General features: G+C 55.7%; 1 protein-coding gene across 3 annotated transcripts; it reads right to left on the bottom strand.

The window, feature by feature from the left end:
• Positions 1-1,176: 1,176 nt before the first annotated feature.
• On the bottom strand, positions 1,177-23,178 carry TRMT44 (tRNA methyltransferase 44 homolog). Of its 3 annotated transcripts, XM_032855764.1 has the most exons (11): positions 22,586-23,178; positions 21,038-21,152; positions 19,043-19,262; positions 17,299-17,367; positions 16,476-16,583; positions 15,254-15,325; positions 12,318-12,424; positions 11,317-11,500; positions 9,320-9,728; positions 7,032-7,148; positions 1,177-2,113 (listed from the first exon to the last, which is right to left on the bottom strand). In XM_032855764.1, the coding sequence occupies exons 1-11, from the start codon at positions 23,160-23,162 to the stop codon at positions 1,881-1,883; spliced, it is 2,211 nt and encodes a 736-aa protein (XP_032711655.1). In that variant the 5' UTR covers positions 23,163-23,178; the 3' UTR covers positions 1,177-1,880. The 3 variants fall into 3 exon arrangements, with proteins under 3 accessions (XP_032711655.1, XP_032711662.1, XP_032711668.1); XM_032855771.1 differs by lacking the exon at positions 16,476-16,583; XM_032855777.1 differs by lacking the exons at positions 11,317-11,500; positions 12,318-12,424.
• Between the last annotated feature and the right edge of the window lie 280 nt (positions 23,179-23,458).

Below are 23,458 nucleotides of genomic sequence, written 5' to 3'. Positions count from 1 at the left end.
CAAGAAGTCAGGTCCGGGTGACATGGCCCCCGGGCCACTTCTGCTGCCCAGAGTAGCAGGCAGGGAGTCTCTGAGGCAGGGCACGTCCTCCTGCAGCACGGCACCCAGCCTGGCAGGACCCTTGGCCACCCGCCTTGGAACAGGCATAACCCGGGGGCACCCAGGAGAGCTGAGATCATCCAACACCCACCCCTGATCCCAGCCAAGATGCGTGTTTTTCAGGGCAAAGCATCCACCTCAAGACTTTGTGGGGCCGCTCATTCCCCCAAGGGCCAGCCCACCCACTCCAAGACGAGCAGCTCCAGGGCTGGCGACAGGGATAGGAGCACAGCCTGCAGGACCAGGCTGCTGTGGCCGCCATAGTAGCTCTCCCTTAGTTGGAAAGTGAAGCGGACACATGTGGGCTACCAGAGCCTGGCCACCGGCAGCTGCACACCCTCAAAGGCCAGTCCCAGGGCTCCCACTTCACCCCTTAGAAGGGGCTCCCCTTTCGAGAGGAGGGAAGGGGAGGTTGCCCCAGGTCTGAGCCCAAGGCAGAGAGGCCAGGGCTTGTCTTGCGGGGAATCGTCCCAGAGGTGTCAGGCAGCAAGTGCACAGGCAGCAAGTGCACTCACCGGTGTCACGCTGACGAAGACCCCTGGTGGCCATAGCTGAGGTCAGAGGCAGGGAGGCCGCAGCCCCAGCATGGGCTAACCCAGCTCACGGCCACCACGGGAAGCCCGGGGCTTTCTCCTGCTCAGCCAGCCAGTGGCTCACACCGGGCATCCCCCACAAATGCGGCCAGAGGGGCCTCTGCACCAGGCCCCCCACCTCGAGGCTCAGAGCAGCTCCATGTGCACCGGTCATGCCAATCGTAGCCCAAGGGGCACCGCAGCGGCCGCTGGCACCAGCAGGACTTTCTGCTGGGAGCCTCCTGCAGGGAAGAGGCTGGGGGTGGGGAGGAACACGCCCACCACACGTGGTGAGGGAAGCAGGCACAACCGCAGGCCCCACCTGGCTGCGGCTGGCCAGGCACCCCTGTGCTGCATCGAGCGGAGGCGCCTCTCGGGGAAAGGGAGGAGTTCATTCTCATGGTCGCGAGCGAAGCAAGAATACCCACACCGCACAATACCGCGCTGCGGAAGTCACCAGGGCACCCGTGCAGAAAATGAAGGGCAGGACAATGCACACCGACGTGACCTTTTATGTAAAACTGAAAAAATAATTTCAAACAGAAACGCATGGGGGATTTTTTTTCTCCAGAACCAAAAGATCTGCTGACAGCACTTCTGGGGAGAAGGTCTAGTAGAGAGGGACGGCAAGGGAGTTTTCGCTTTCTGTGATCTTTAGATTTTCTGGCCTTGTTGGGTATCACTTAGGATTTTCTTTCCCATCACCTAGTGTGACCTGGCTGAAGACATGACGGTTGTTTTGTTCTCTGTAACTACAAATAACCTGCACGTGTAAGCATTACAGCCTTGACAAAACCTGCGTGTAGTGATAAGCACCCGGAGTGGCTGGGCTGCCTGTACAGCCTGGAGTGGGTGGGACTGGCTGTGCTCCTGGGGTGAGCCCGCTCTCAGCCACGAGTCCAGCGAGCCCGAGCCAAGCTCCCGAGAGGGGCCGGATGGTCCAGGCACTTCCTCACCTTCGAGACAATGAAATGCTCCAAGTGCTTCTGTGCTCTTTCTGGAATAAAGATGCTAAACACAGGTGTGACCTCATTTACAACACAGCGCCAGCACTGACTCAGGGGTGGGTGCAGGAGGGACACCAGCTTCTGCAGCGTCTGGTGTGCATGTAACTAACAGGCCACATTACAGGGGAATCCAGAGGAAGTCACCCCAAACTGCAGAGTCCACAGTCCCCAAGGGAGCCAGGGTGTGCCCCTCGCACGCAGCTCACAGAACTGGCTTCTTCCTCTTGGGGGTCCGGGGCAGCCGCAGCTCTGCAGGCCCGTGGGCAAACGGGCAGCTGTCCGAAGGCAGAACACAGCCATCGGGGTGGTGACTGTAGAACCAGCACACGCGGGTCTTGAAAGCTTCTGAGCAGAGTCTCCGCTTTGCTTCCGAGTGAGGCTGCCTCTGTAGCTTCTCTTCTCTCCAGTCGCGAATGTGAACTCTCCCGTTCACAACTGTGTTTGGAACAAAGAGAAGACGTGGCCCAGTCATTCTCCTCCAAGTGCACCAACTCACCAAGGCCTGGGGCTGCAGGCCCCCGACACCAGCCGTCCACGCCTGAAGGGTTAGCACCCGTGGAGGCCGAACCTGGAGCCTTGGCCTGGCGGGGCGGACAGGGTGGTGGGAGGGAGGGCCCGAGGGAGCAGGCAAGGAGCAGGCTGGGGGAGGCTGGGGGAGCCTGGAAGGGCCAGTACCAGGGGACTGGGGCCTTCAGGAGGCCCACACTGGACACCTGGGGCTGGGGCAATGAGCAGCAGGGAAGCTGAGGGGGCGCTGCTGACAAGATCCGGGCTGCAACCACGGACAAGTGCCTGGGGCTGCACCAGGACGGGCCTATGGGCAGTGACCAAAGGCCTGGGAGACCACGGTATAAGAGCCACATGTGGTCCCAGGCTCAGGTGCAGCTTGGGAAGCTGCGGTGGCGTCTGTCATGGAGAGCCTCACCTCCGCATCAAAGAGAGAACAAGCAAAGCTCCCTTCCAGGCAGGCGAAGAGGAGGGTTTACCTGTGCCCAGCAAAGTCAGAGCCCCCAAACGCAAACAGTGTGGGGAGGGGTATAGCAGCCCCACTGGCAGGGTGGGGGCTGCCACAGGACACGGAGACTGGGGAGTGCTACAGCCCCAGTGGCTGCCCGGGCCCCCCACCGGGCTGCCTCCTGAGCCAGCCACCCCCATTAAGGCCCAGACTCCACCCAGGCGTTCACCTGGCCATCTGACCCCCAGAAGCCAGCAACTCCACCAAAACATGGCCAAAGCAGCCACATCCATCCTGGTTTTCCCCGGAAGCTGTAAGGCCACCCGGAGACAGACACGCTCAGGGAGAAAGAAAGGAAGCTTAGTGAATAAATCTGGCTCTCCAGCTTCTAATGAGAACTTGAAAGCACAAATTAAAGCTTGGAGTTTGCTTTCAAACAGCCTCGTGTTGTGGCAATAATGAGAGTGTCTCTGTGGACTGCCATTTATTAAACATTTTCCGTTAAGGCAAGGAAAGAAGCTGCAGAGAGGCGCCTCACAGATGGAGGGCCATATGGACAGCTGGCTCCCCCTCGGAGCTGGCCTCCTGCACTGCTCCCAACAAGGCCGATGCCCAGCTTCTTTAGTGTGAGAGCTCAGGTCAGGGGAATATCACTAAGTTCCACTTGATGTCCCTGCAGAAGGACGTGGCCCTGAAGTGCGTCCCCAAGGAGCCCCGAGGCGAGACTCCCACCAGGCACCTTTGGTGTGTGCCCAAAAATGCAAGGAGCCCTCGGCCTGGTCCAAAGCCTCCACGGGGGTCGCCACTCGAGGAGAGGCTGGCCTGCAGCAGGCTGTCACCTTGTCACGTTTCTGGAGCAACACCTGCAGGGCCAGGAGACAGGGGACCCGGGCACCAATGACAGAGGACCGGCCCTGGCAGAGATGGATTTTCCCGAGCTTTCCCGCGACATGCTCCCATGCACCCCCAGGTCCCAGGGAAGCTCCCTGCCGTGCCCCTCCTGACACACCCAGCTCCCATCCTGGGGAGGCCTGGGCCGGGCACCTGCACCCACTCCAGCTGGCTCACAGGTCAGAGTACCAACGGGCCTTCCCAACCGCTGTGGGAAATATGCTCCCGATCCTATGGTGGAATCACAGGATTCTCCTCCCAAAGTACTTTCCCTCCCACGATCACTACGGGCAATTTACCAGAATAGTGCTCCATGCTCAGGTTCTGATCAGACGTGACTTGGGTTGCCAGGCCAGCAATCTCTAACCAGGAGACTTTGAGCAAGTCCCCACGTGAGAGGCAGCCACAGGTTCATCACGGCCAGCACAGAGTGACGGCACCTCGGGCACAGACCACTCGGCCACGGCCCCGCCAAGCCCCTGCCCCCAGCACGCACCCACCCGGGCACTGGCCCATCCCACACAAGGTGCTCGGCTCCTGAAGAACTGAGGGCATCCAAAACGCTCCAACCTCCTTGGCCCTGTAAACACTACCAGAAACTAGAGGATCTTGTTTCATACACCCTGGGAGATAAGAGCATACTCCGTGCATAGTTTTTGCGTGACCGTGAGCAGAATGTTTACTCAGTGCTCAGGCCCTGAGCTGCCTACTCAGAAGTGTTTCCAAAAATAAATGTGCCCACCCCCGCCATGTGAACTGCATAGGAAAGCAGTCACATACATGCATATTTATAGTGGAGGGAAAAAAGCTACGATTTCACGAAGTCAAACAGAAAGCCATGCTGGGAAAACAGAAGGGCAGCCCTTCTGGGTTGCAGCGGGTGTTTTCACGGACAAAGATCATGTGAGACGGAGAGCAAAGCCCAGGTAGCCATGCCAGAGCTGGAATGCAGCAGGAACTGCAGGTTCAGGAAGACTGCCCCCGCGCCCCAGTGGCTCCACTCCCCAGCAGGGGGCCTGCCGGCCCACACCCTAGCCTCTGCAGCCGCTCAAAACATGGAGACTCCAATTCAGCTTACAGGGCTCCATGCCATCACAGGCACTGCCCCGAGAAAACCAGGTTTAAATGAAAACAAAGTCTATCTCCACTAAGGGCACCTGGGCCACCCAAAGGCACTGTAAGCCTGCGCACCTGAGCTCTCCCATGCACGCGTGGAGGGAGCCATGTGCATCCAAGCTCTGCTGTCCACATGTGGGGGGTCGCATACTCCTGAGATCTCCTGTGCACGCATGGGGGGGGCCACACACACCTGAGCTCTCCCGTGCATGCGTGGGGGGGTTGTGCGCACCCAAGCTCTCCTGTGCATCTGTGGGAGGGGGGCTGTGTATACCTGAGCTCTCCCTTGTACACGTGGGGGGCTGCACACACCCAAGCTCTCCCATGCACACATGGGGAGGGTCATGAGCACCTGAGATCTCCCGTGGGCGCGGGAGCCATGCATACCCAGGTTCTCCCATGCGTGAGTGGGGGCCATGTGCATCTGAGCTCTCCCGTGCACACATGTGGGCCTTGCTCACCTGAGCTCTCCTGTGCACTCGTGGGAGCCATGCACACCTGAGCTCTCATGTATCACGTGCACACACTGGCAGGGAAGATAAGGTGACAGCGCCCAACTCCCTTAGCTTTACAGGCTAGGAGTGGACAGATGTGCTCCATCAGCCATGGCCACTTGCTCCAAGTCACTGCCCCAACCACTCTTCTCAGCAGCAGCACAAGGGTGGGGGTGTGGGGACTGACCCAAAGGAGCTTGGCTCAGCAGCTGCAGGGTGGCCCCAGGAGCACAGGAGCAGCCCCTGCCGGCTGGGTCTTCTCCGGACCCCACGTTCTCAGCACATCTTCAGGTACCATCACCCAGAACCCACCACCTGTACGCCCTGCACCCACCTCCCAGAAAGAAGAGGTACTCAGCACCAGCCCACAGCTGGCCTTCCTGGGCCACCTCCCAGCGGAAACAGAATCAAGTGTGCTTTCCCAGATGCAGTCTGAAGGAGCCAGATGCTGTGCTGTGGGGGGACTTGCACCGGGCCCTGCCCTTGACCCTTGAGGCCCCCGATGTGGCAGAGAGCGGGTGCACAGATGGTGACCCCACAGCTGGCCTAGAGCTGGTCACAAAGGTGTCACTATTCCCCTGCCGTCACGGAGGCCCAAGCCCTCCCTGCAGCCACAGGAGGCTGCAGGCCACACCCTCTCATTGCGCCCCAATTCCGCTTCTTCCCAGCACAGACCTTTAACAAAGGCTGTTCCTCATCCTCTTTACCAAGTCCCGGCCCAGAGGTCATGTCCCCAGCACAGCCCTCCCGCCCCCCGCGGTAGGCCTCCCTGCACATCACGATTCCAGTGGACACGCGCCTATGGCGCAACGGTGATACCAGACACCAGGATCTCTAAAGCCCCTTGCTGATGTACTCAGGAGTGATCATGGGCAGGCTGGGATTCACACTAAAACACTTCCACAAAAAAAAAAGGGGAGAGGAGCTCCAAGAAGGAAACAGGACAAATGGCTGATCGCGCTCTAAGTAAGGGAACTTCCTTCCACCCCTGGTCTCCATGTGAGTACCTGTTCTACATCCCCCTCCCCACCAGCCTGGACACTCCAGGAGGCCAAGAGCAGACTGAGTGAAAGGGCACAGGTTCCTGGGCCCCTCTATACCACCTGGCTGTCCTGGAAGCCTGGAGCATGGGGCAGGAGGGGATTGAGAGCCTTGCTCCCAAAGGCCCGGGGCAGACACACAGGGCAGGGCAGTGACAGGCATCGGGGCTCCCTCCTCTAACTGCTGGGAGCTCGGGATGCTTCCAGAATGCAGGTAGCCGAGGGCCAATGCAAGTAACAACCCCCCCACCCAGAAAGTCCTCTAGTGACACCCGGCCGGGAGGCTTTCAGACTTGCTCTTCCTTCCATGTGAGGCGTGAGCACATCTCCGACAGGGTTAAGGCCAGACATGGCCAGGGGTGCCATGCCTGTGGGGGCTGGACTGGAGAAAATCAGACAAGAGGCATGGCCAACATCCCTTCCTGGTGGAAGGCGCTCAGAGGGCAGAAGCTAGGCATGGGCAGGGGGACTCTATCCCCTCTCTCCCACTTTCCTAGGTACCTAAATCTCCTCTAAAGCAAACTTTACTCATGGGCGCCCAGGGGCTCAGCTGGTCGAGCTTCTGACTCTTGGTTTCAGCTCAGGTCATGATCTCAGGGTCCTGGGATCGAGCCCCACAGCAGGCTCCACACTCAGTTCTCTCCCTCTGCCCTTCCCCTCAGATCACTTGTATGCACACACTCCAAAATAGATCAATCTTTTAAAAAATTTAAGGGAAAAATAAAGCAAACTTCACTTAATAGAAAAAGCAGGGACAGGGATGGCAGAATCTGTGGGGAAGAACCTTCTGATTCAGTAAAGCTAGGCGTGTCCTCCACATCTGAGGAATGAGTGTGTTTCCGGGCTTGATCCCTTACCTTCAAACACCTGATGGTTGTTTCTGAGCAGCGTCTGCAGGCCTCCACACTCCCGCTTCAACCTCTGCAGCGTCTCCCCGGCCAGCTCACGGGCCACTTCTGCCAAGGAGAGGCTTCCTGCGGAAACCGGGTTTCCCCAACATAAAGGCCGATGGAGACCTTAAACAGGCACGATGCCTATTACCCGGGGACAGTGCCAGCTCCGTCTGTCCCGGCCCCTCACACATGTCAGCAGAAGGGGCCGTGAGATTGACCGTGGCTCTGAGGCCACGCCACATGGAGTGGGAACGACATGGCTGCGCCACAACCCCCTGGGGATGCCAGGGACGTCCAACCTGCCAGGCCCTGTACATGGGCTCTCGCCTCTGCCCACCGGACGACTGTGCAGGCCAGCAGAGACAGCCCTTCCTTCCAGACATGGAAAATCAGTGCCGCCGTGCATCCCAGCCCCAGACGCCCAGGGGAGCAGCCGTGGCGTGCCTGGGATTCCAGCTACCAGAGCCAGCCCGCCTTCACGAAGCACCTCTCAGCCACCTCAAACCCATTCCGAGAGCAAGCGGGCCGTCTAAGGAGAAGGCTGAAACCCTTGCAGATGGCCTCCCCTGCTCCTCCTGGGTCCGGCCCCGCTCCAGCTGCCGGCGGTGGTGCTCACACACACAGCTGCACACGGCCTCCCCGTGGTTGCTCATCCTCGGCCGTGTGTGTGTCCTGACCCAGCTGTGAGGGCAGGGGCCACCTGCTCCGACCCTGTGCCCCCTGCAGAGATCACTCAGGGCCTGGAGACAGACCTGTGCCTACGTCACACAGGGGCAGGCTGTGGAGGGGTCACTAAACTCCAGCAGCCAGAAGGTGGGAAGACCACCCAAGGGCAGGAACCTGTGGGCTGAGAGGCCAAGGGCACAGGTCCACCCCACCGGAGCACCTCAGGCCAGCCCCAGACACCCAGACCCATGTGGCACAATGGCCCCCCAGCTCTGCAGGGGTTTCCACCGGGCAGGCAGGCCTGAGACCCGACACCTGACGATCAACTATCTATGTCGGGCCCAAGAAGACCCAGGTGGTTACTGCTGGGAAAGTGCCGTCCCAGGCACAGGCATGGACCTCCTGAACTCAATCACTCCTGGGTCTGAAGGTCGAACTCCCCATTTTCAGATTCACACAAACGTCTCTGAGGCACCTGCCTGCCTACTGCAGGGACTCCGGGCCCCTCGAGGCCCCACTGGAAGCCCCCCACCCAGCTTGCCTTCCTCTTTACTCGGGCCCCACCTCAGCAGGGCACAGCAGGAAGTGGGGCACCAACCCACGGAGCAGGCCATAGCACACAGTTCCACGGGCGGTCAGCCACCTGCAGCAGGGGCTCTGGCAGAGGCCGCCAGCACATCCCTAGAGAGGCCCTTCGGTCAGACGCCACCAGGGTTAGTGATCCACAGGGAAGGGGAGCTGCTCCACAGCCCTGCCCCGTGGCACGTACACCAGAGCCGTGGAGGCTCTGGGCAGGACGACGTCACCGGTGGGGGAGAACAGGCTCGCCACCTGCTCCCGGGCCCCCACTCACAGGCAGCCAGGCAGCAGCCCCAGACAGGCTGAGATAGGGCTCCCCCAGGCCCTCCAAGGACTCCCAAAACTCAGAGGCAAGTCTCAGGCGCCGCCCAGCCCAGCCAGCTCCACAGCGCCCTCTGGTGCCGCCGCACAGGAAAGAAACCAGCTTGGACGGGGCAGCCGCCTAGGACTGGAAACACTCACTTTACAAAACTAACGGAAGCCCACACTTGGTTCCCTATCTCTCCTGAACGCCACTGATTTCAGCACGTTACTCATCCTATGAGAACAATCAGATATAACTGTCTCCCTTTCACCACGTCTGAGTTTTGTTTGGGGGATTTCAAAGAGAACCAGGTTATCCAACTATGCCTCCCAAGTGTTACCCTATTGTCAAGGCGACAGTGTGCTTTCCTGACATTCAGGACTATTTTCCATTTGGATGACCCCTATAAACTGAAAATAAAGAGCTCCACCCCCTGAAGCCTGGACAATTCTGTGAAGGTGAACTAAGGGTCTGAACACCATCCCTCTGCCCTCAGTGCCTTCCTCTGAGGGAATGGAGTCCTGCACATTAATGGGAACTGCAGGGAAACCTTTAAACAATGAGAGTGTCGGTGGCCTGTTCATCCTCAACGTCTCTTTAAAATACACGTAATTAAAAACAACCACACAATTTCAAGTTGGTCCTAAAGGAGAGCTGAGCCACCACCTGAAAGCCAGCAGGCATGTGGCTGCCGGGGGCCTACCTCCTCGGTTCCAAGCCTTCGAGCTGCCGCTGGAAGCGCTTCCTGTGTTTAACTGCTCTCCATCCAACAGCAAATGTGCCACTTGCAAAACCACTTGGTCAATAAAATCTCGAGGAAGGGTGGCACAGTTCCTCACGTGCTCAGCTTTCTCTCTAGGCTGAAATCCAGACAGCCAGAGTTGGTCGGCCCGGATCTCCGCCCCTCCTGTGGCAGACCCGGTGTCCAAGGCCTGGTGTCCGCCAGGGTGACCTGCGTGTCCCACCGTAGTCCGGGGTGGAGGAGGGACAGACGCCTCGCCAGGTGGGCTCATGGGGCGGCCCCGCCTGCTGTTGATGTACTGGGTTCTCTGCTCATCCATGGCAACTTCCCCAGCAGGTGGGTATGTTCTGGATTTCCCGATGAGACAAACCTGCGTGTGAAAAACAGCAGGGTATATCACCAGGCTCCTAGAGCATGGCCTGGTTTCCACTCAACTCTCCTGTTCTGCAGCACAAATTAAAAGCTTTAGACATTTATCATGAAAGAAATGCTTACCTTAGGAACCAGTATCAATAAAAACGTCCAGAATAATCCAAGAGCAAAAGCCCAAGAAGAATCTCAAGGCTCAGACGTTGAGGGCCCTAACACACATGTAACAACAGAGCCCCCCACTGAGCTTACGGCCGTGCCCGCTCTGAACACTTCACCTGTGGGCTCCTTCGTGTGACCCCAAGCATGGACGCTACTGGGAAGCCAGACCTCTCCAACTAGGATGTCCTTCTGGACACCTGGTCCCATGAGGGGGGCACGTGGCCCCTGCAGAGTACCTGGGGCAGCACGAATGCTCTCTTCAAGCTTTCTCCTCTATATAGCCCAGAGGAAGGCTGCCGCACAGGCGTCCCCTGAGCGAGGCCGGTCTGGCACCACCGCCCTGGGTACAGCATCTCTCAACGTCCTCCCCGAGCGAGAGCTACAAAACCAGCTTACAGGCAATGAAAGCAAGCATCAGAGCCACCCCTCACTACACTCCAGCTCTGCCACCTGCTCCCTATGTGATCCTGGGCAGGTGACATGATGTTGCTGTGTGGGGACAAATGTGCCAGGTGCCCCCACTGAACAGCATGATGTGTGCACACCTGCTCTCGCATCTGCCCCCCACTCACCGCCACCACTGGGTGCCCACAATGAAGGCACCGTGTTATCGCCTCCCCTCCAGAAACACAGGGACACAGGTACGGTTTGCAATGTGTGCGACAGTTCGCGGCGAGCAGGGGGCAGAGCCAAGAGCTCACCTCATATCTGTCTTGGGTCCTTCTCAGCATATCAAGCAATTAAGCAATCAAGCTTCTAATTTGGATATGATGGGTTTCAGTGTTTTGCTGGTCAAAAAAGCACACTGACAGCCATGGAGTCGGACAAAAGGAAGCTACCAAAGATTATCACAAATCGGTAGCTCAGAGGGTGAGTGGGAAGGCTACCCAGTCCACTCTGACCCCTCCGGCAGGGAAGTCACACTTGCTGTTTTCACAGACTGGGCAAGGGCCAAAGTTTGTCTGGGCAAACTACCTTTCAGGCAAATCTGAATTAATGGAGCATGTCACGAGAAAATGGGACTCATTTGGAACTTCCGAACCAGACTTCAATTTGGGCCAATCACTGGGGAACCCGAGGAGTCGGAACTCAGAGCGGGCAGCCCCAAACAATACTCAGGCCACCGCTACACAAGTCAGGCTGACGCCTACTCTGGGCAGGTACCCGAGGGCCACGTGCAATTTCTGGGAAGGAAATGAAGACTTGGCAAGCGTCCTGCAAAGCCACCACGGGAGGGTCCGTGGGTGCAGAACAAGCCCTCCGAAGGCCACCGGTGGCTGAGACACTGAGATCAACACAGGCAGCTTCTGGAACGCCCCAGTGTTGAACGCCAGCAGCCCTTTTGGTTCTGTGACGCGACCCTCAGCCCCCCATCCAGATGCCAGCACCCCACCAAGGACAGCAAGCGCATGGTGACCAGAACGCACCCTTTTGGTTGACGGAATACGCAGGCAGTCCTCCTCGACGTGAAACCCGCAGGTCAGCCCCACTTCTGTGATGAAATCAAGGTACTCTCGGTACTGAGTCTTCCTGCTCTGCCTCCGGGAGTACTTCCCGGTGAAGTCAAAGAAGCAGCAGGGAAGGACAAAGAAACGGCAGCCATAGGAGGACCTTCAAAATCAATCCACCAAAACCGAAAAATTCAGCAGGAGAGCCACGTGGCTATCATGCCTCGGGATAAGACGTGTGCTGGCGGCTGCTCGTGTTTTCTGATGAGAACATGAATAACAGCTCTCCCTAATTCAGTTTCTAGAAACAGTGCAGCATGCCATACTTTCTTCATAAAACATGAATCTAATTACTTTCATAAAAACCTGCTCCCTCGCAGCTGTTCTCCTCAACTGCAACGTAAGACTTCCAGAAGCACGTGAGGCTTCAGCCGGGAGGGCGGGAGCTCAGAGGCAAGCACGGCAAAGACTAAGACGTGCTCCTTGACCTATATTACCCTTGGAGAGCCAGGGCAGTTTCAAAGACCCTGGATGGCAGACCATAGCCACAGAACATTCAGTGCGACATCTCCTCCTAAGCCAGAAGGGCCGCCGCCCCGCGTGAAGCCCCTGGGCTGAGAGAGAAATATTGTTCCAAGGGTCACCTTGTCCACAGACTTTTCCTTTGAAGACCGACCCTCGCTGTCAGAAAACAACTTCCAAGAAAACACAACCTGTCTCCACACCAGCTATAAACACCGCCGAAGTCCTTAGTTTTCATCAGCGTTGTTGAGCAGAATGCCGTGAACCACATTTGGGAGCTGATCTTCTCCAGCCAGGCAGAATTCAGCCCTGGCCTGATACGCTCCACACATCATCCTTCCGACAATCTGAGCCAGCTCCATTTCCAGAGTCCAACAGCCACTAGTGGCCAGATGCGGACAGAGAGGGCACCCAAACCTCCCCCGCCATCCACCCTGCCGCCAGGGCCACCTGCTCACCGGGCCGCAATGACGGGTACCCACGGCGTCAGTTCATCGGAATGGTTACCAATCAACCAATCGACGTCAGGGAAAAGGGTCTTATCACTTGGGGTGATTGCACCTTCCTGAGAGAAAAACACAAAACAAGATCGCGTGTTCAGTAAAGCAGCACAGAGCTCCCCAAGCAAGGCCCCGCGGAACCCCGGCTTGCTGGGCGAGGTCTCAGCCCCACCCTGGGGCCTCAGGGACACTGGGCGGGCACCCGAACACAGGGCTGCATCTGCCCTAGACGGCGTGAAACCCAGCAGCTTCCAGCATCATCGCTAGAGAAACCAACCATGCCCTCTGAGTGCTCATCTCTTTCTGATCCATACAAATGTGCTTCTGTTCATCAACATACAACATACAAGCAGCTGCAGGAGGTGGGACAAAGGAACCGTTTCCACACTCCAGAACATCGGAGCCATAGAGGGCTTTAGGAGCAAGTGAGCAGAAAGCAAGCAGGTCTGAAGTTGATCTAAGTGTGTAACGTAATGCATCACACAACCTCATGCCTGCCGATCAACGTCACGAAGCACGCCCATGGGAGCACAGGTAAGAGACCAGGGCAGCTCACACGGAGCAGAAGCCTCTGCTATCATGTGATTTTTTTTTTAAAGATTTTATTTATTTATTTGACAGAGAAAGACATAGCGAGAGAGGGAACACAAGCATGGGGAGTGAGAGTGGAAGAAGTAAGCTTCCCGTGGAGCAGGGAGCCCGATGCGGGGCTCGATCCCAGGACCCTGGGATCATGACCCGAGCTGAAGGTAGAGGCTTTAACCCACTGAGCCACCCAGGTGCCCCCATGCGAGGTTTTGTAAACACTCAGACACCAAGTAAAAACCCACTCCATAGGCAGGTTAACCATTCTGATAATTCCTATCATTAAGCTGAAAGCAGCTTGATTTTATGACTTAACAATGGTCATTATGAATGACTGAAGTCAGGTCCCAACAGTGGGTCTGTCGGTAAAAACCGGAAAGATAGAGAGAAAGGACATTATACAACCACTCAAAACCCTAATCTTGAAGCCCTAAGGGAAGTAAATGCAGCTGCCATTCCTTCATCAAAACAAAGAAGACACTAGGACAACCCCACTTTCAAGGCCATTCCGTAGGACAACAAAAACCATGGGTCTTGTGCAGACGTGATGTAAACGAAAGTAGAATTTAAACTCCACAATCTTTCTGATTCTTAAACAAGCATCTGGGCTTCTACTTACACACACACTAAAACACCGAAAACAGTACTAGTCAACAAGCATATGCGTAATTTAAAAGCAGGAAAAACAAACCTTTGATGTTATTCTCTATTTCCACCCTGTCTAGATTTAAAGTTGCTTATTTCCCTTTAAACGGCCTGCATGAATTAAAACACAATTTACAGCTTCTGTTATTTAAGACAGGTGGTTTTGCTTACAATCAAACGAGGATTTGGAAAGAAGCTGGAAACTCACGCTCGGCTTTTGACCATGCAGATAAGGACAACCAGCCCACAGAAGCAGCTATGAACTCCCTTCCATGAATCTTTTTTATTTTTTGCGATATTATTCTCAACTTTAGAAGAAAGTGAGGCAGAAGGTATAAAAAGAGTCTCAGAGTCTAACTACTTACAGATGAAGTGGCAGAGCTGAGATTTGTTTCCCAAGAGCAGCGGGCGGAGTGGGGGCTACAAGAGTGGCTGTGACGCCCGTAAGCTTCCGGGACGACCACACGCCTTGTGACGTCCGTGTGCTCTTACACTGTCCACAGCAAAAAGTGAACACGAGACGTCCCGTCAGCACTCTGCCACCAGGGAGGACAATCTGCATCCTAGTCACACCCTATGTATAACTCCAGGACCAAGGTCCTGAGGCCACAAGGGCGGCAGAGCCCCGTTGGGTGGCAGGAGGAGCTGAGTGCACAGACCCTTGCTGCTGAGCCCTCCGCTGGCCGGCTTGGAGGCCTTGACTGAACCCCAACTCCATAAACACTGAACACCAGACCTGACGTGGGACTGCTGCTCAGGGGTCCAGTCACTTCCTCCCTTGGGGAGATACTCCTCTCTGACTCATACCAGGACAAGTGAGCTACTCCTGAGCAAGGTTGCAGGGACCTGGGTTCACTGTGGCCTGAGGGTCATGGGCTCTGGAGGTCAGACCACTAAATGGACCATAGGAAATGTGCGTGGCCCAGCTCTGCAGCTCCATGGGGCATCCGCACACCTGTGGCCCTGCCCCAGCCCAGCTGCATTTTACCTTCCTCTCCTGGGCTCCTCTGCACCTGCCCTCTTGCTGGGAGGCCCTGCCGGCCACCCCCACACACAGCACAACCCAGACCCACGGCAGCCCCCTCACCCCCCTCAGCGTGTACACCTGCCACCCCGAACCCGCTCTGTATGGGTGGATGCTCCCCGCCCCTGGAAGGGGGCAGCAGCCTCCCATCACTGTCGAAGTATCAGCCCCTGAGAATGCCTGGCAGGTTGAGGGCACTCAAGTATTTGGTAAATATGCAAACCTCTACTTTTTCTCCTTTTTTTGGATGCATCTCTTATAGCATTCCAAACTCTCCTTGAAAGTGTATTTGAGGAAAAACCTTTCTGAAAAGCATTATGACAATATCATCCAAAACTTCTCAAGTTTGGCCTATGACAGATTTTTTTTTTAAGTAGACTAAGACTGATGCACAAGGATTTACACAGTGTGACTTGTCATCTGAAAACACCATTGAGAACAGGAGGTGAGCCAAGAAGCAGGGTGCGTGTGCCCTGGCCTCCAGGCACAGTGGGCATGACGGGGGACCAACAGCTGGTACTGCTCGAGGACTAGCTAACATGCAAGAGGCAGCTGGAAAGGTCAGCGCCGGGCACGATCGTGAGAACAATTGCCCCAGGGGGCAAGCACATGAGAGCAGACAAATGAACACAGTCGGTACCTCCAAGAAAGTCTGTGGTCCATACATGTCCCAGATTTTTCTTCTTCGGACATCGATCCCTCTGCCTGGGTGCTAGAAGAATTTCAGAACGCAATGGTCAACGTCAGTACATCATAATAAATGAGCAAGAATGCCTGATGGCACCCGCAGCTTCTCAGCGACTGAGGCAGGTCAGATCCTGAGGGCTGCTGAGGGTCACCAGGAGTCTTCACCAAGAGGAAAGAGAGTCGAGGCATGGAAACGGGTTCGAGGCCAGTGGCCCAGAAGACACACCTGGACACAGAGCTCCTTCTCATGGCCCAGAGTCAGGCCCAGACCCCAGTGCACGCGCCCCTCCAGCTGGCCAGCCAATGAGGCCTGTCCCCCTGCAGCGGCTTCTCCCCCAGGATGCATGCCCGTGCCCATGGGCTCCTGCGGGGCAGCCATGCTCGTTTCCAAGTTGGGGGGAGAGAAGAGGTGCACAAGGTGCCCCGTCCTTACCTACCAGCCTGAAGGTCACCGCCCAATGTGCTGACACGCCTCTACCCCAGACAACTTGTTTACAGCTGTTACTATCACAAACCCATTTTTTAACAAAGCAAATAAAAAGTATTCCAACAACCCCATTTCAAGTCCTACAGCTGTGCACAGAGCGCCTTTCCCACAGGGCAGAATGCCACAGTCAGAAGTCAGCGGGGTTCACGGGGTGACAGTCACCTCCCACAGTGACTCCGAGGGAAGGCTGGACACCGGCTGGAAGCACAGGACCGGGAAGCTCATGGCTCACACTGAACCGCTTGCTCTAAGTGACAGGGGCTGTTCTATCGTATCCCGCCTTTACCGCATGGATCTGACACACCCCCGTCGCTGGTGTACACCACAGCGGGAGTGTAACTGGCCTCTGCATGGGGATTCCAGCTTCTGGGGGACAGAACCCACCGCCTCTCCTTCCCCTTCCAATGCCCTGACATGCCTCGTTCCCCAAAGAGCACCCGACGGCCACAACAGCCATGCTGTGCGAAGTCTGTCGTCCCTAGGCACACCCATGTGAGCCCTTTTCCAACCAGCGGGATGGCCATCCTCTCCCCAAGCCACCCAGGCCCCCGCTCTCCTCGGTCCTAGCCCAACAGCCAGGCAGACTCTGGGTTCAGCTCACACCAGCAGTGAAAAACATCAAGGACCCTTGTCCTGGTCTGGGAGACACTCGGAAAAGGCATTAGGTGGGCCATGGGAGTGCCCTTACCCCCTCGGTGCTCAGGATATGGACCAGGAGACCGTTCCCGCATCCTAAGTCAACAAAGGACTGCTTTGCCATCAAGCCCCGCTCAGCTCTTTCTTCTTCCCACAAAATCTAAGTTTAAAAAAAAAAAAAAATCAGTACCTCATTCATTCCCTCCAAGAATAACTCAGACACAAACTCTGCATGAGTTACAAATCGCATTTCCAGGACAGGTGGCCAATCCTTGTCTGTGGCCCTGCGTCTGTGCAGGTGACACACAGGTGAGCAGAGGCCACCCGTCCCAGCAAGAGTCCACATGGAAGTGGTCCTCTCCAGGCAAGAGCTTCACAGGCTACTGCTGGGTCCTCATGCCTTCTCTCTGTTCTTCTGGGCTGTACACTTTGATAATCAAAGCAAAATGGGCAATTTCTAAAAAGGCTCTGAGAATCATAGACGAAAGGGAATTAGAAATCCTCTGGCCCAAACATGTGCTAGATAGGGGAGTCAAGACAATTCCATCAAGGGCACACCCAAATTCCCGGGCTAGCGAGCTAGCCAAGGACGGACCCAGAAGTGGAAGGCAAGTGGATGTCACGGGGGGCCTGTCAGCGGCTCGAGTGGTGCCATGGGCCCGTGGTGAGGGGGTGTTGGAAATGCCCGCCTGAGCTGGAGCCCCTGCGGGTGGCCTTCACAGCGCAGGCGTGCTCCTCTCCCACAGTCAGACAAGGGCCAGGGCCACCACGCCGGCACACTGGCTTACGGATTTAATGACTGTTGCTCCCCACCGGCAGCGGACAGCATGCCGCCCCCACCGCAGAGGGGCTTAGGCGACTGGACGTGCGCTTACCAGCAGGTATGCAGCGATAGCCACATCTTCATACACAAACTTCTTGGGATCGGTTACTTCGGGCCACACCTAAAACGTTTTCCAGGGCATATGTAACTGTTCGCTGTCACCCGGCCATTTCACGACATGTGAAGTAGCCGTATCAGCCTAAGTCAAATGAGACTAACCAGGCAGGAAAGTTGGGAAAAAAAAGTTCATTCTGAAAGCAGACACAGATAAAGCCTCTCTCACAGTAAGAGCACGACATAAAGACACGCCAAATCTTCACCGCACGCGCGCGTCACGGGACACGGCAAGAGCACTGCAGTCCGTGGCAGGACTTCACAACAGAAGTGACGGATGTAGCTGTTTAGATGAGGTCACATTGAGGAGAACGCTTAGCTCTCCTGCTCCATCGTTCCTCTAGATGAGGAAGAGGAACAAGGAACCCCGGACGAGGAAAGCAAAGGGCTCAGGAAGCCGGGCCCAGCTGTCTGGTCTGTGGGCGCCTGGCTGTCATTTGTCAGAGGTAGCCCTCAGCAGGGGGTCCCCATTTCCCTCTTGGGAAAGCTAAAGCCTCCATGGCCACATGGGACAACAAGCAGGTACTCCAAAAGCACTGGCCACTCAGACATAATGCCTCACTGCCCACACAGGCCACATGCAGAACAGACAACTGGCAAAAGAGGAAAAACCCAAGAGAAGGCAACACGTTCTGATGTCCGTGTCTAGTCATGGGGGATTAAACAGGTCGGGCTGTCTCACTAAGGACAATTTCAAAGGCTGGAATAATAGATGAAGTCCTTTCCGGAAGGAAATGAATAGTTAGGAAGATAATGAAGGCCTCTCAGTCCAGGATCTGGAAGCGAAGGGGCCATCAGCTTTGTCGGCCAGGCCTAGGACCCACACACTACAGCAAGAATGAAAGGGCACGGTCTCTAGCCTGGGACCTTTGGAATATTCTGTTATACGATGATAGGTAACTGGGAAAAAAAAACCACACCCACATATAGGTGCCTGGTGGCTCAGTCGGTTAAGGATCTGACTCCTGATCTCGGCTCAGGTCTTGATCTCAGGTTCATGAGATTGCGCCCCACATCAGGCTGAACATTCTCTCTCTGAAGATTCTCTCCCTCTGCAACACCCCTCAAAACAAAACAAAACACAGAATACACACACACACGTACACACAAATGACAAATCACGGTTCCTTCCAGAAAGAGGGCCATACGTGGGCAAGACTACATAAGAAGTTCAGCTACGTTAGGGAAACTTTATTTCTTCCTCTGGATGTGAGCACAGAGGTTTGCTGTTACTTTCTCTTTACATCTTAAATATAAAGTTAAGGACATGTTCTGAAATTAACCTTCTTTCTGAAAGTATATGCTTTTTATACTTTAATTTTTCGTATCTTTTCTTTAAACATGTTTAAGTTTACATAAGGAAATGTGGCAATTTCAGAACTAATATCCAATTATTTTCAATTAAGTACTTTGCTTTTATTTGCTTGGGAAAAAATTAGCAATATGCAAAAAAAAACAAAAAGAAAGAAAAGATCCTTTTCCATGCGTCAACAGTTTCGCAGTTTGCATCCCTATCTATGTCAAAATACAGCCTACAATGCAGGCCCTTAAGTGGCGCTGTTTTGACTTGAGACCTGTGTCTGCATACACCACAAAGTTTACCGGAAAATGGCTTTTCCTGGCATAATTTGGTCAACGTCCCCTCATCTAAAGGAGGGAATCACCAATGTTTCCCCAGTTACCTTGACCATGTCTTTATACTTCTCCTTAAGCATCTGGTACGTTTTGCTGTACTTGGTGATGGAAATGAGGGACAGGGTGCTTTTAAATGCGCTCTTCTTGCTCTCCACAGACCACCGGGCCAACCTGGCCAGCAGCTCTTCTCCCAGCCAGGCAGGCTGGGGATAAACGATGCCATCTGAATGCCATCTTTCTGGACAGAAAATTAAAATAGATATGAACCTTTAAAAATAAGAGAAATATGAATAAGCAGAGCTAGTTTCAATTCCTATTTTTAAATTCAACATTGACCAAAAGACAGGACATGTTAAGACAGCTGCGAGTATAAATTATTTGATCTGAAACCCGAGAATTGGGAACTAGTGGCAGAACTTTCAACAAATAGAGAAAAACACATTTTTTCTAAGAGCAGAAAGAATTCTTTTCTTACAAATGCTATTAAAAATGTGTTTACCCATCCTATGAAGCCCGTCCAAAGGATGGACACGTAACAGAACTCCTCCCACTGTCTGCATCACGCACTGATTAGCCGCCTTCCGGATGTGTCAGGATTCTCCTAACACTGTGTTTTTATGTACTTTCACACATGCAACTCAAGTGTGAGTACACTGGCTCATGAAATACTTCCCGGCCAGAAAGTGGAGCGCTCAGCCCCACAGCTAAGGACGACCACAGTCCCCATGCAGCTCAGGGCTGCGTGCGCTGTGTGTCTCCATCCACTGCTACCTGCCCCAGGCCAGGCACACAGCGGGGCCTCTCTGTCCATGTGTTGAACACGCGAGTAAAAGCTCACCCCCAGGGACTCAGATCACAGGACGCTGTCTGAGGACACGATTCAGGCAGACCAATAAGGGGAGAGTGTCCAGTCTGTCGGGTGTGGAAAGGCTATAAAAAGGTGGTGTTCCACAGCGGTCCTAAGACAAGAGGAGGCATGGGAGACAAGGGTGCGTAGGGGTCAAGGACAAATAGGGGGCGAGGGTGAGAGGTCAGGCGCTCTGGCTGGAGCTAGGGCTGTCACACTTTTAGCCACCGTGAGCCCTGGAGACACAACTCACCCCCTCTAAGTAACAGGTTCCGACTGTGCACTAGGAGGCACACCTTGGGGAGCTCACGCTGCAGGAAGAGCCTGGGAAGGACTCAGGCTGTCCCCTTCTACCCTTCCCTTCACCTTTCACCTTGGAAGCTCCCTGATGGGGTAGGCACACCCTGTCAGGCCCCTCCCCTGCCCATCCCTGGGCCTCGGGCTCTTCTCCCAGGTGTCAGGTAAGGTGACTGAGGGCTAGAGGCCACGTACCCAGGGCCACACTGCTAGTGGGCAAACCCAGGTCCATCTGCCTGCATAAGCAAGCTCTTCCCACAGTACTCCCCTGCTTTATACAAAGCCATGTGCCAAGCCCAGTCTGATTCAACAGCACAATCCCCAAGGTTGTTCTGAAAGTACAGACCAGACATGGCTCTCAGGAAAACAGCAGCAGCAGAGTGATGAAGTGAATGTATCCTTCCTCTGACTTTTCCATTTAAAAAACACCAAAGCGAAGTAAACCAAGTTTCACATTTGCGGTACAGGCCCAAAGCCACATGGAATGAAGGGGGCTACTGAACTGCCACTTTCGGGATAAGAACCACTGACTACCCACTACATACAGAACGTGAGCCTCAGCAGGAAATAAAAAAGGAAGCTATCCTCACTCCCCATTCCCAAGTTATAAGAAAGAAAATAATAAGGGGATTTGCGATTACTCAATTAGGCTAAACCTATGTGCTACTCATCACCCTGTCTACGTGGACTGGGCAGAATACAGACTCAAGCCAGGTGCCGAAAGGAACCAAGACACGCCACGGAAAGGGCAACTAGAAACAGGTAACACGTTCCCACACCCCTTCACTACCAAAGGGCACCTTCATCTATCTCTTCCATGACCCTGAGTCCTGCAGCCCCCAGACATGGGACGGAAACCATTCAGCTCTGGAAGAGGACTCCATTCTGGAGCTCTTACCATTCTTCCTGGCTCTGACTGAGCCGGATTTGATACACGTTGCTCGTCTCAACCTTTACGTTCCCACCATCATCTTCTTCTAAAGGTAAAAAAGTTACAGTTCCATTGAGGACATCTGGGGGAAAAAAAGACAGGGATAATCCAGTAAAACTGCTCGGTTCAGCGTTTTATAGAAGCAGTACTAAAAAGAGTCATGACTCAGGCCGACTTTGCTCTCCCAGGGCTTCCCTCCTCCCCACCCCACTCCCCCTTTATCACAGCGTCCAGGAGGACAGACACGTTTGATGTCCTATTCACTGCTGCATCCCGAGCCTACAGGGGGCCAGGCCCACGCAGCAGACACGCTCAGCAGCAGCTGAAGAGAGAAAGCCCTAGTTGAGGACCACTGCCTCTCCCCCACAGGGAAGCCAATCTTCGAGTGCAGACGTCTACATCTGAAGCCCTCGGGGGCACTGACTCACCAACCTCTGTCTGGTAGAGGGGAAATGAAGATCAAACACAGGAGACAGAAGCTGGAAGAGTTCCTAAATTTGTGTGGACATAACAGATGAAGAGAGAGCCTCCCAGCAGAGGGGACACGTGGGAAGAGCCTTGCAGAGGAAGAGAGGCAGACAGTGCTGGGAAGTGGGGGTGGGAGGGAAGGCACCTACAGCAATTTGGTGTTGCTGAATGTGGTCCCACAGCCTCTCAAAGGCAACGGCACCCAAATGCCCCAGCCTGTGTTTCTGCCATGTGACAAGGCACAGAGGGTCTCTGCAGATGTGACGAGGCTACAAACCTCAGGAAAAGGAGTACTCGGGATTAAGCAGGTGGCTCAGGTCAGTCACAGGGGCCCAGATAAGCTGAGAACTTTCTCCAGCTGGAGGCAGAAAAGGAAGATGCAAGTATGAGAAGGACTGGACACCACTGCGAGCTCTGAGATGCAAAAACCCGAGGGAGGCCTCCAGCAGCTGCTCCAGGAGCCGGCCTTCCACTCATCTCTTCCCCTGCTAAACTCCTATCCATCATTCAACACAGGGAGCTCCTTCACCTTCTCCCTCAGGCATTCCAGACCCCTCCCAACAATGACCCCATTCTCTACACTAGAAATACATATTTCTATGCGTCCCTTCAAAAAACAGTAAAAAAAAAAAAATTTACAACCTTCCTAGGACACTGCAAAGGTACTGACATAGTAACCGTGCGTGCCTCTTCACTGATCTGAGGTTCAACAAATGCTTTTTCATCTGACTGCATCCTGTGCCAAAGATTCTCTCCCTGACCCAACTCCAGACCGCCTCCTCTGCGCCCCGTCTTAACGAGACTCCAACCTGGCCTAGAAGCTTCATTCAACCCTGACACGGCTCCTAATAGCTCAAGGCTGCAGCCCTAGAATGACCCAAGCCTCCCCCAAAGCTGCAAGGACGGTATCTTCCCTGACCTGAAGGTGGGCCCCGCGCCCCCGCAACGGGGGGAGGAGCCTAGGTTCCAGAAGCCCGCTGAGAAACCCCCGCTTCGGTGAATTTCCACCTCCCTCCCTCCGCCTGTCACCACGAGACAGGCTCGTACCTTGCACGACTAGTTCTCTCCTCGGGACAGCAAGCGGGCAGCGAGGGCCTGTTTTCGGGATGAGGGTTCTGAGAACCACGGCGAGCGAGCTCGGCGCCTCCGGCTGGGATCCCGCCCCGGGCCAGCTAAGGAAGGCCAGCAGCTCTGGATGGCCGCCGTCGAGGCTCTGAGAGAAAGCGTCCCAGAGAGAATCCAGATTCGAGGCAGGGAAATCGCTCTCCCCTACTCCAGCCTCGCCGGCTGGCCCGGAATCCCCTGCGAGCCGAGCCGCGGCGGCCACTTCCCTGCGGTTCTCCCTTTGCCCGTGCCGGGGCTGCGATTCCCCGGGCCCGCGAATCGCGGTGCCCTGCGCCGGGCCTGTAGTCTGCCCGGGACCCAGGCCCTCACCGGGGGAGCGAGGACGGGGTCCGGCAGCGGCCCGGGGCAACGCCACACTCCGCCGGGCCTCCAGACGGACGCCACACAGCCGTTTGTTGGCCACCTGCGGCCTCTCCAGCCACACAGCCACCGCCGCCCAGAAGCCCCCCGGCAGTAGCGCACCCGGGTCGCGCACAGCAGCCCGGCCCACCTCCGCCATGGTTAGCCCGCGCCCAGCACTGCGCAATTACAGCGTGCCGCGACGACGCACAGGCGGCGCAGCCTGCGACGTCACGGGGCGGGGCCGCGGGGGCCGCGGGGCCCCTGCCCCCGGGTCGTTCCCGCGGGCTGCCAGCGCGCTACGCAGTGTTGCCCACGCTGGCTTCTCCGGGGCCGCCCGCGTGGCGCGTGCTTCCTGTAGGGGCGCGTCCTCGCTGGGCTCGGACTACAGCCCTGGCGGCAGAGTGTGGACACTGCGTCGGGCTGGCCAGGGCCGGGTCGTCTGTGGCGGATGCA

Source organism: Lontra canadensis, unplaced genomic scaffold, assembly GCF_010015895.1.
Source record: "Lontra canadensis isolate GAN:19392208 unplaced genomic scaffold, GSC_riverotter_1.0 scaffold1, whole genome shotgun sequence".
NCBI lineage: Eukaryota > Metazoa > Chordata > Mammalia > Carnivora > Mustelidae > Lontra > Lontra canadensis.
Note: the sequence above shows the minus strand (reverse complement) of the source record. Positions and strands in the feature narration are given on the sequence as shown.

What these genes read in the sequence shown, in the direction of transcription:
- TRMT44 (XM_032855764.1), bottom strand. Translation starts at nt 23,162, where the DNA reads ATGGCGGAGGTGGGCCGGGCTGCTGTGCGCGACCCGGGTGCGCTACTG. An exon ending in AGTCAGAGCCAGGAAGAATG is followed by an intron (nt 19,263 to 21,037) that starts GTAAGAGCTCCA and finishes TTATTTTTAAAG; the next exon opens with GTTCATATCTATTTTAATTT. An exon ending in GTACCCGTCATTGCGGCCCG is followed by an intron (nt 11,501 to 12,317) that starts GTGAGCAGGTGG and finishes TTGATTTTGAAG; the next exon opens with GTCCTCCTATGGCTGCCGTT.